The sequence below is a fragment of the Pseudorca crassidens genome, chromosome 2, assembly GCF_039906515.1.
Source record: "Pseudorca crassidens isolate mPseCra1 chromosome 2, mPseCra1.hap1, whole genome shotgun sequence".
NCBI classification, from domain to species: domain Eukaryota; kingdom Metazoa; phylum Chordata; class Mammalia; order Artiodactyla; family Delphinidae; genus Pseudorca; species Pseudorca crassidens.
Genome location: NC_090297.1, coordinates 21,779,474 through 21,792,071, shown reverse-complemented (window position 1 = coordinate 21,792,071; position 12,598 = coordinate 21,779,474). Strand labels below are relative to the sequence as shown.

The following is a 12,598-nucleotide window of genomic DNA, read 5'->3' as shown; positions in this document are numbered from 1 at the left end:
TTGTGCTCTCCTATAAGCCTTATTGACATACCAGCTAAGGAACAAAATCACATGGAATTCACTCCCCAGGGATTGGAGATTGTGTTTTTGTTTTGAGGTTGGATGTTCTAAAGGTAATAAATAGTGCCTTACTCAAAATCAGAAAAGTTTGTGGGCCAACCTCTGACTGTTCCTCCAGAGGGCTTGATATTTTTCTACCTTCCTAATAACCAAATAATTCTACCTATCCATCTAGGCCAAAAAAAGAAAAGTAATCCCCTGAGAGCCCAGGATTGATACTGGGCCCTGAGGGAGATCCATCTCAGGTATCCACTTACCAACCCTTATTCTCTTGTAAAACAGTTATATTCATGCATTAGACAAAAATTTGTAGAATGTTCTTTTTTTTTTTTCCTGTGGAGGCATGAGCTTTCTCTGACGTATCATGGTGGTATGCTCCATAGGGCAAATAGTCCTCCTTGAAATTAAAGTAAGTAAGATCTTACGGAAAAAACCTGAACGAACTTTTTGGCCAACCCAATAGCTGTGCCCTTCCATATTTTCCCACACACTTTGAAAGGATAAATTTGTGTAAGACGCTTTTTGAAAAGACATTTATTTGGGCGATATATCTTAAGATGATTATGCTTAACCTTGTATAATTCCCATGTGTTAAAAAATGGTGTGCCTATTTAAAAAAAAATGGTATGTCTTGAGTTGTATATATTATTTCCTCAAAGATGCTGTTCCAGTGGTTCTCAAACTTTCAACATACCTAAGAGTCATCTGGAGAGCTTGTTTGTAATGTAGAATTCTAGCCTCATCTTCAGTGATTATCATTCAGTAGACCTGATGTGGATGGCAATCTGCATTTCCAAGAAGATAGCTAATTCTGATACATATGGGAAACTGCTCTAATCAATGAAAAGTGTCTACTCTAATTTTTTTAATATCTCACTCATCCCCAAGAAAAAGGCCTGTTCCTTATATACTTCAGGGCCCAGAGGTAAGTTGTCTTCTTGCTTCTTGAAAAGCATTTCTCTTTTTTTCTCAAAAAACTCTAGTTCCTTTGAAGTCTATATTTATGCCCCTCCCCCACATTTCTTTTTACCTCATACTGAACTCCTAGTCATTTTGCTCTTTAAAGACTAGATCTTCTTTTTCTTCTCCATCCAGACTCTTATTATTCTTGGTAGTTTCAACATTCATGTAGATGACCTATCCAATACCCATAATGTCCTTCTTGTTTTCCTGTCCCTTTTTACTCAGCATAGATTCTATGGTTCTTTATTATAATTACTCCCTTACAAATATCTTCAATAATTTGGCCTCTTGTACTCTTCTTGCTAAACCCCAGCCATAATTTAATCCAACTCTCCACCTTCTCTGTAAGTGCATTAAAATAGCTGAACATTATTGGATGGATTATACACCTAGCTGACTATTTACTCACAGGGCCTCAAGTGGGCACCCTACTACATTTCACTCATGAGTTTTACCTTTTAATATTTCACACCACTTCTTTCCTCTCGAAGCACCCATACTCATTCACCTTTCTTCATGCTTACCTGATGATTCCTTCTCAAATAGAAGCTCTCTGTGACAAGAAGCTCCCTTATTATCCTACCACCACCGGATCTTCAAAGCTACTTGTGTTTGTACCCATGTTATCTTCATTCTTGTCAGAATTGGAATAGTATTCTTGCTCCTGTCAAAGGTAGAACCTTTTATTTGTGCTTCATACCTGTCTGTTCTCACCTCCCCCAAGGACTTTGGTACTTTGGTTATCCTAATACCATTCCTGCATCGTCATGTTCTTCTCTTCTTAATCCATCCTGTCAGTAAAGAGACATGATTCAGTATCTACCATCTTAAAACACAAAACCGTCCTTTGGGTCCACATCCCCTGCTAGATATAGACCTTCTCTTTGTTCCATGACCCATTGGAACCTCTGGAAAGAGTTGCCCTCACTTGCTTTCTCACCTCCCATTCGCCCTTCACCCCTCTCAAATTTAGCTTCTGTCACCACTCTTCCAATGAAATTGCTTTTGTCAAGGTCATTAGTTACTTTCAGTAACTGAAAGTGCTAGTTCTAGTGGACATTTCTCTCCTTGTATCCTGCCTCCCACTATTTTTTCTCCCACCTTTCTCCTTTGCTGGCCTTTCTTCTACTATCTGAACTCTGAATGTTGGTGGGCCTCAGGGTTTGGTTCTAGTCTACCATCTTTGCTCTTTCTGCATCCTCTCATCCATTACTACATTACTTTAAATGTTTTATACATTGTTAATGAATTCCAAATTTGTATTTCTAGTCTGACTTCTCCCCTAATTTCATTTGTGAATCCAGCTGCCTACTTGACATCTCCACTTAGATATTTAAAAGGAAAGTCATACTTAAAATGTGTGAAAGCTTTTTATTCCCTTAGCCCTCACCAAATCTGTTCTCTTCTTGAACTTCCCCATATTTGGAAGTGGTTTCACTATCCTTCTAATTACTCAAGCTGAAAACCTAGAAATTATCCTGTATTCCCGTTTTCCTCATTCCTTACATACAAATTCATCAGGATGTCGTGTTAGTTTTACCTTCAGGATATATTTCAAGGTTTTGCGTCATCTCCACTGCTTTTTTTTTTTTTAACCAGTACAAAGTTAAACACATCCAGATTTATTTACACAAAGCTAAAGAAATTTGGGTTCTATTTCCATTTTGTGTAATTTTATTCTGGGGTCTGGCTTTGTTGTGTAGCTGACATAGGTTATTGAAACTTGATTATCCCACCTCACATGCAATTTTTTGTCACAAGGGAACAGAAGACTTGGGTATTTAGCGCACATACAATAATGATCTTAATACTTTTGCAATTTAGTAGGAAGGCAGCTGTCCCACACCTTGGCAAGGGGACAGAGAAGTTACAGATTTTAAGCAGGTTATGCCTTGACTCTTTTTTTAAAAAATTATTTATTTTCTTTATTTATTTTGGCTGCAGTAGGTCTTAGTTACGGTACATGGGATCTTCCTTGAGGTATGCAGGATCTTTCATTGCGGCACATGGGCTCTTCGTTGCGGTGCATGGGCTTCTCTCTAGTTGTGGTGCGCGAGCTTTTCTTTCTCGTGGCGCGTGGGCTCTGTAGTTTGCGGCATGCGGGCTCTCTTGTTGAGGCGCACAAGCTCAGTCATTGTGGCGCGCGGACTTAGTTGCCCCTGGCATGTGGGATCTTAGTTCCCTGACTAGTGATAGAACCCTCGTTCCCTGCATTGGAAGGCGGATTCTTCACCACTGGACCACCAGGGAAGTCCCTTGCCCTGACTCTTGATAAGTTCCCAAGTACTGCAAAGATCAAGTCTCATTCATTCTCTAGAGAAGTAAAAATTGGCCTATATCTCCCAGGATGTTTTGTGGACCTCTTCTAGAATTAAATTAAATCAGAGGAGGAGAAGGATTTGGGTTTTTGAATGTACTTGTCAGCAGAGAAGGAACCATTATGTAGAATTTCAAATGAACTTCCATTCTATGCGATGAATGCTAAGAACTTTAGATCTAATTGAGGTCCCCTTCATTTTTGTCAAAGTGATTATGGATTAACATAATCTGCAAATTGCCATTAAGTATTTTCAAAGACTTTGAACAATGGCAGTGGACAAGATTCATGATAAACTCACAGATGATGATTTATCGTACTGTTGGGCATGAATTGTCCCTGCATCTGATCTTGATCAGGGTTCCCTTTTTGGGTCAGACACTCAGGGAACCCAGCTGGACATAAAGTTAGTTGGTTCACCCTTAGTCCCTAATCACAATAGAGCAACCTCCTTTATAGTTGTTGAATGAAGTTCTTGAACAGTTGAGGAGTCTGGTACAAGCTCTGTGTGATGTTACTCTGTCTACAATATGGACTGAAATAGTGCTAATGAATAGGATTCTGCTATCTGTCAAACTTGAGTTGAATATTTACAGTATTTATCCCAGATGAAATCATTAGGGTCAAGCCTCATGACGGTATCTATTCTGGATGAAGTCATGGAGGTGAAGAGGACACTAGCTGTGAAAGTCTCTTTACTTGATGGTTTATCAGAGTATTACATCAGTTCCTCAGGTGTGTGTCTGCTTTGCCAAACGTAAAGCCTTTACTACAAAGCTGAAAAAATAGTAATACAGAAGCATACTTACGTCTTTCTGCTGTTGATTATATACAGCAGTAGCTACAGTTTTCTAATAAAATTGAGTTCTTGCTCCAAATCTGTCTTCCTGCAAGTCATTCTTATGACCTTTTATTCAGAATAGGGTAAGCACCCAGAGAATGAATAAGCTGAAGAAGTATAATGTGGTTTCCTAGACATAGATCTTGCATTTTAAGTTTGCCTATGAGCACAGCTGAGAGCTTAGGAAGTTGCTTCATCTATGGTTGTAGATCAGTGATGGGTGAAGGTAGAGGTCTGTTGGTACTGACTTTCGAGTGCTTTGCATTCTAGCTTCTTTTACTGTCTCTAAAAGTCTCTAAACCCATTATTAGAAGAGTGAGGTATTTCCTACTGCATAGTCTTTCTAAATTTCTGATGCCCAAGTTGTATTCTGTTATTTAGTTTGAAAGACTATACAGTGAGACATGAAATTTCCCCATTTCATTTTTGAAATGTTCTAACTTTTTCCTGGTGATATCTTTCTTTCAGTTATGACATGCACCGATTACATCCCTCGCTCATCCAATGATTATACCTCACAAATGTATTCTGCAAAGTAAGTTGAATAATTATTTCAAAAATCTGTATGCTTTTTCTCTAGATTCATTGCAAAATTTAACTTGATATTTAAGTTATTAAGTTGACATTTAACTTATTTTCACCTTTCTTGTTCTTCCCTACTCCAGTTTTTTCATTCTCTCTAAATATAGTCTATATAACATCCTTTTAAAAAGTTGATGATTGTCTGGAATAGATCACTGTTACCCAGGAGCTTGCTCAAAATGAATAGGCACTGAAAAATGCAAAATACCCTTAGTGATGTAAACATATTACTGATTGACCTCTGCTCATTCTGTCTTTGCTCTACTTTAATAGAGAGATCAATTTAAAAAGCTAAAGCCAGCCTCAGACTGGGACTTCTCAGCCTAATCTATGTTCAGTTTATTGTTTTAGGAGTGTCCTGAAGAGTAGAACTAGGCTTGAGATTAAACAGGTTTAGTGGGTTGAAGTCATTAAGAGGCAATATTTTGGGCCTCATGGGGTAAGATCAGCATTTAAGGTCCACTAAGTTAATCATCTCCAAGATGAGTAGGTGCAGAACAGTGTGTATATCGAGCCAGCAGTTGTGCATTGATAGAGTGAGCCTACATACATAGATACATACAAGTGTGCTTTATTAAACTGGGATAAATTCTGATGTGCTTACATAGGCAGGGTACATAAGGAACACTCACCTTTGGTAACAGAGGTGAGTGATATGTATGGGTATGTTATAAAAAAACTTTTTCCTTTTGAATTTTGCGTCAGTTAAAAAAATGAGCTAATTGAAAAGTCAGCTCAATGAGTTCTTCAAATTCTAACCTGGTATTAACACTAATAGCATTCTTGGGCCAGTCATTTTCATGTGGTTTTCTTCTTCTGTGAAATGACCGAACCTATTCTCTGAGATCATTATGAAGAAGATAAGAAAATAATTTGAGCTATAAAGACACTATATAAAAAATGATATTATGATCTTTATCATATCTGGAGGTTAATCCATTTGAAGTCACTAAGATTTTAAATCATTCCCACGTGATTTGATTAACAGCTACAACCTGAGCTATTTTCTGGTCTCAGATCTGGCTAAGAAGAATAGAAATTTTCAAATTCAGTCTTTTAGGGTCTACCGAGATGTGAATATTGCATATTCCAAATTCATTCATTTGTTCAAAAAATATGTGTATACCTGCTGTACTCAGGACACCTTATTAGCTATGTCTTCTATCTTTTTCCTTTTTAATTTTTTAAAAATTTATTTTATTTATTTATTTTTGGCTGTGTTGGGTCTTCGTTGCTGTGAGCGGGGGCCACCCCTCGCCATGGTATGCAGGCTTCTCACTTTGGCGGCCTCTCCCATTGCGGAGCACGGGCTCCAGGTGGGTGGGCCTCAGCAGTTGTGGCTCTCGGGCTCCAGAGCATAGGCTCAGCAGTTATGGCGCAGGGGCCCAGCCACTCCGCCGCACATGGGATCCTCCCGGACCAGGGCTCGAACCCGTGTCCCCTGCATTGGCAGATGGACTCTTATCCACTGCGCCATCAGGGGAGTCCCTATGCCTTCTATCTTAATGCAGACCTCCTTACCACTTAGCTAAAACCATTGCATTTTTTAATTGCCTCTATTTCAACCACCCTCCGCAATCCATTTTACAAAGAAATGTCAAACCAATCTTTATTAAAGAACAGCTCTGATCTTGTCATTCTTTGCTCAACAATTTCAGTGACTCCCAGTTGAACACTTTTAGCCTCATATTCAAGGTCTTTGCTGTCTATCTTCTTATACTTTGCCTTAATATAATATGTGCTCCTTGCAGGCTGAAGCCCTTCCTCTGTACCTTTGCCAGAGTTTTTCTCTTTTCCTAAAACACCCTTTCTCTCCCATTTCTGCACATGCTATCTGCTCAGCTCACAGACCATTTCTTTATAGGCTTCCTTCATTTTCTTCTTCCCCAAAACTGGGGGAAAAAAAATCTTTTCCTTTCTGAAACACCCCTTTCCCCCATTATGTTATTGTTATGATCTATATGGTACATATGACACTTTCTTGCTTATGAGTACAGCATAACTTATCAAATAAAATAACCGGTATCTAAAAATTCAGTGCATAAAATGTGGCACCATCTTATTCCATGGATAAAATGACCAGGTCATCTAGCTAGTTTAAAATCCCAGAAGTTTCACTGTTAAGTTCAAATCTCTAGCTAAACCTGATGTGGTTGGCACCAACTAGTGGCAGTACTCTGGCTTAAGTATCAGCGGGGCAATTCTGTGTCCTGTCTAGAACTTCCTGGATTTTATTAGTTATGTGACTTCTATTTTATAGGCTCGATCTGGGGATATTGGGCCACACCTGTACTCCCTGTCTTCTAATATGGTTGCTTGCCTTTTCTCTGCCAGCCTCACCCTCTTCTCTAAGTCCCACTTTCCCTCTCAGAACTTTAGTTTGGCCCAGAGGGCTAGGTGGAGAATGGAGCCAATTGCCAATCCTGTTCTGTCCAGTTTTATGTCATTTTAGGGTTTTATTCTATATTTAGACATAAGGGCATAAATGAGTTTAGTCCATACTTGCATCTCACATAGGGCCTTGCATGTGACACACCACAAATGTTTGAGGCATAGTAACTGGACCTTGGGAGGAAGATATTTGAAGCTATTAAATTTTCTGTAAAATTGTTAGGTAGGTGACAGTAGAACCTGGAAAGGAAAAAATAATTCTACTTTCTGACCATAGTAAGAGACATTTTACGTGGCAGGTTAGTCTCCTCATTGCTGATGCTTTGCTGTTAGTGGTATTAGCTATTTCCCCTACTTTCTCACATGAAAGTTTTTGTTTTCTTGAACTTTTCTAGACCTTACGCACATATCCTCTCAGTTCCTGTTTCGGAAACTGCTTACCCTGGGCAGACTCAGTATCAGCCACTGCAGCAGTCTCAACCCTATGCTGTCTACCCTCAGGCAACCCAAACATATGGACTACCTCCTTTCGGTAAGGCATTCTATTGTGAGGAGTTGCTAAGAATGTTGATTTTATCCCCCAGAAATTTCCGTCTTTCCCCCAAAAGCGAGCACGGCTGATCAGGAAGCTGAGAGATGCCACGCTGTTCTTGGCAGAGCACCTGCTCAGGCACAGGTGTGATAGAAGTTGGGTATGCAACTTTCCAGCAGTATATTGGATGCGTGTCATATAAAATCATAACTTCTCAATACTCAGTTGTCTATCTGCCATAATGTAGCTATTTCCAGGATACTAAGTCTTGACTGTAAAGCTTGGAATCTTCAAGTGTTTGGAAACTCTTTGAGGAATTACAGTTGATTTGACTTACCATACAAAACATGATACCATGACAAATATATTTTGAGGTGGCTAATTTCTTGCTAAAACCAAGTAATCTACATATTCCGGATGGAATATACCTTATAGTTTTCTGCCCCCACCAACCCTGCTCTGTTTTGTCAATTTCTCCCTCTCCTTCCCTGCTGCCCCAAACTGATCAGTTGTTGCTCTGCTGAACCAGAAAGTCGTCTTAGAGGGGGAAATCCCCAATTTTGTACAACCTTATCATGTGCATAGAGAGGTTTGTTCTTTGGTTTTAGGTATCTTGTACATGAACTATAAATTAGAATGATTTACTAGAAGTCAGTTTGAGGTTCTTTGGGCACTTAATATCTGTGCTTTTTCTGTGTGTGTGTGAATTGATAGATATTGTCAGTGTGCTTTATTGCCCCTTCCCTGCTTTCCTAGAACTGGTGTCAGAAAATTAAGAAAATACTGTATTTTTTAAAAAATATTCAATATGTTAATAAAATTATAACTGTGTAGCCTTTATTGAAACTAGCTAGGAATTAGAAAAATCTTTCAGGTTGCCACAGATTCTGGGTGTTTTGCCTTTCGTTTTGAGATTCCTAGTTTTCCTGGCCGATTTGGCTGCTCTTTTATGATACTGACAGCTTTCTTATCTTGAGGCTTGTTAGCATTCTTTAGCTCCTGATAACTACTGGGAACAAAAATTGGGGCTTATGTTTAATGGTAGTGGTAGTTGATAACTTCATGAGAGAAGAGAAACAGAAATGCTCTTGTTTTCCTGTTTGTACACCCATGCCTCGTGCCTGTCGGTATATACTAAACTTTTATGTTTCTGATATATTTAACCAGACAAGACTGAGCAGTCCTTCTGGAAGCAGGACTCTGTGAATATGTTTGTGTTTATTTCTTTTTGCATATATTAAAGCTAATTTATCAACAGCTGGCTAACAATAGGCTAGCAAGTATAAAGTATTTCACATTTTTTTTACTCTCTGTTTTTATTTAAATTCTTTATTAGAAAGCCAAAAGCGCTTTATGACATTGTTGAACAGTTGATTGATCCTACTGTTCAGTGTTAAATAAAACTCCTATTATATCTCTGAACTCAGATTTTGGAATACCTAGCACAATGCCATGTGCATATAGGTCCTAGATATTATGGTATCTTTTATAATCACAGCATTTCTCTCATTTTAAAGAAAGAAAGAAAAATCTGTAAAATAGGTAGATCCCTGTTAAAAACTTGAAGGAAACAGTATTTATTTTATATAGAAATATTGGTTATAACAGGCTCTTTTATTAATCTATTTCTGTTTAATAACTGGGGGTGAGGGAAACTTGTTTAATAAGTTTTTCTTATCAGTAATTCAGAGAGAACTGTTCATTAGCTTAATTTGCCTTTGAATGATAGGTATGGCATATTCTTAAATTTTATAAAGGAAATTTTAAGGAAATGTTTATAATACTTTGTGTGTGTGTGTGTGTGTGTGTGTGTGTGTGTAATGCTTTTTAAAGTGCCTGTATTTTTGAAAGACATTTTCTTATGTTTTAACACATGACTTCTTTTCTTTTATATCACTCAGTTGTAAAACACTCCATTTCTTCCTGTATAGCACAGGGAATTATACCCAATATCTTGTAATAACCTATAATGGAATATAATTTGCAAAAAACAAAAAAAACTATCACTATACTATACACCTGAAATTAACACAGTATTGTAAATCAACTATACTTCAGTTAAAAAAAAAAGACTCCATTTCTTTTTTTCTTGTGAAGATTTTGGTAATTTTATTATCTTAGTGTTACCTGTTAGCACTAAAACTAGATTAGCTAGTCTGTTATTTTATTTCAGATGTAAACAGAGCTTTAGAAAATCTTACTGTGATACGATTGTATGTTATATATTTATACAGTAATAATATATTGTAATAATATTGAGTGCTTACTACGCAAGCAGTATGCTGAGAATGAGTGCTTCACACTTTACATTACTTTCTTATGTAATCCTCAGGACCACCCTTAAAAAGTAAGTGGCAGCATTATCCCTTTTTATAGATGAGGAAACAGGCTTAGAAAGATTAAGTGACTAACCTGAGGTCATACAGTTAGTAAATGCCTAGGATTAGAAGTGCACCCCGGTCTGTTTAATTCCAGAAGGCCTCATAAATTTAGGTCTGTATGAAAAAGTTAATCTCACAGTTGACTTTGAAATTTAAAAGTTTCCTTCTTTTAAAGAAGTGAGAAAAGACTAGAGGAAATCTAGGAAGCCCATATTATGACTAATCTTTAAAAGTAAAGGAATGGTGGTCATATCTTTTCAGGGCTACATAGAAATCTGGTGAGATGGTAGAATGAGGATTTGAGGTTCCAGTGATCTGCATGAGTACATGTGAGAGAAAGGGTACTCGTTCGTTTTTAGGGGCTCATAAAAGATTGGCTTAACTGCCATTGTTCTACCTTCTTTTAAAAGAACTTTAATATGAGATGGAGATTTGACAGTATGTATTGAGTCTTAAGGATGTTCATGCCATATCCCTCAGTAATTTTACTTTTAGGGATTTATCCTAGGGAATTAATTAGAGATAACCACAAAAATTTACTACCAAGATATTCATCACAGCATTATTTATAATAGCAAAAGATTGGAAACAACAGACATATTGAATTGAAAGGTATATGTTAAATTGCAGTGTATCCATAGAATGGAAAACTGTGTAGCCATTATAAATCATATTCTTAAAGAATATTTAGCGTCTTGAAAAAAGTTTATTATTAATTGAAAAAAGCAGTATATAAAACTAAAAATATAATATACCAAGTTAGTAGTTTTTAAAAATATGTACATAAAGAATAATTTGGAAGAAAAACTGAATGTTAACAGTACAGGCAGTACAGATTTGATCTCAATTACCAAGGAATCATGCAAAGTGAGGACACAGTTCCAATGTGTACAGGTTTCAGTTAACACAGTCCCGTGCAAAAGTGAGAATTGTCTGTTTTTTTGTTTTTTTGCGGTACGCGGGCCTCTCAACTGTAGTGGCCTCTCCCGTTGCGGAGCACAGGCTCCGGACGCGCAGGCTCAGCGGCCATGGCTCACGGGCCCAGCCGCTCCGCGGCATGTGGGATCTTCCCGGACCGGGGCACAAACCCGTGTCCCCTGCATCGGCAGGGGGACTCTCAACCACTGCGCCACCAGGGAAGCCCTGTCTGTATTTTTTGTGTGTGTGATGAGACTATGCAATTTTTTCTTTTCACTTTCTATATTTTCCCAATTTTCTATAATATACATCTACTTATAGTTAACGAAAGTACTCAGATTAAATTACTTAGTATTTATAAGAGCTCATCCCAGTGAGGTATTAAATCAACAAGATATTCTTTCATGTGGTTTTTTTAGCATTTATATATACTTCGATCCTTTTTTTTGTTGTTGCGGTACGCGGGCCTCTCACTGCTGTGGCCTCTCCCGCTGCGGAGCACAGGCTCCGGACGCGCAGGCTCAGCGGCCATGGCTCACGGGCCCAGCCGCTCCGCTGCATGTGGGATCTTCCCAGACCGGGGCACGAACCCGTGTCCCCTGCATCGGCAGGTGGACTCTCAACCACTGCGCCACCAGGGAAGCCCTGTACTTCGATTCTTAACCAAACTAATCTTCTCTAAATTTCCACTACTCTGATATATATTACTGCAAAGTGAACTGCTCAGATTAGTTTGGTTAGTGACTAGCCAATAGGGGGGAAGTATTTGTGCTGAGAAACTTGGGTAGAGTTTGTGATAAGACCCCACTGTGGGGCAGCACGAGAACAGCACTCAGAGGCAGACTTCCTTTGCCATTTTTAGATCAGCTGCTGCTCTACATCAGGCTCTTGGTACTTAAAATGACTTGAGAAAGTCTACTTGTAGGCAAAGAACAGTGGACCAGGAGTCAGGAAGCCGGGATTTCATTTCTTCCTTGCTGCCGGCATTAGTGCTCTACAGTCACACCATTTGGTCATGCTACTTGTTACTTGGAATTCTGGAAAGAGTGCTTTTAAAGGAAGATAGACAGATAGATACACACACACTTAAAGAGCAGGGCTACAGTGATACTGGAGGCAGTGTCCATATTGTCTTTTATTCCTCTGTTCTTCATAAAATAATATTCAATAGCTACTTTATGTTTCTGCCCCAAAACATTCAAAACTATCTATTATTTTCTCTACTTGTCTTGGACATTTTGCACTAATTTCTAACCTTATAAGATGGACCAGTTTATAGAAATTTTACATTTTGAAACTTTAAAAATACATACTGAATAATGAAACTAGCAAAATTCTCTCAGTTAATACTATTCTTATTAGTAAGATAGTATTTTAGGACAGTGTAATAATAAACATGTTTACAAACCCAACACCTCAGGTTCAGAACCTATTTAGAAAAAAAACACATTGATTACAATAAATCTGAAAGTTATTGTGACATTGAAAAGGCAAGTTGTTTCTATGTTTCTAAAAAGTGTGATAGTCAACCACCAAGAATCTTAGCACTAATATTCAAATTTCACATCATAAATGTTTAAAAAAACTACATTCTCAAATATTTTTTATTGTTA

The 12,598-nt window shown here is 38.0% G+C and overlaps 1 protein-coding gene across 11 annotated transcripts in view; it reads left to right on the top strand.

Annotated features, from left to right (window-relative positions):
* The window catches only part of EYA3 (EYA transcriptional coactivator and phosphatase 3), a 104,388-nt gene that overhangs the window by 50,984 nt on the left and 40,806 nt on the right, over positions 1-12,598 (top strand). For 8 of the 11 annotated variants that reach the window (XM_067725039.1, XM_067725048.1, XM_067725046.1 and 5 more), the window contains 2 exons: positions 4,650-4,716; positions 7,550-7,686. In XM_067725039.1, the coding sequence (XP_067581140.1) occupies positions 4,650-4,716; positions 7,550-7,686 (204 nt within the window). Of the gene's footprint in view, positions 1-948; positions 986-4,649; positions 4,717-7,549; positions 7,687-12,598 lie in introns of all 11 variants that reach the window. The other 3 variants (XM_067725045.1, XM_067725043.1, XM_067725044.1) reach the window with 1 other exon arrangement.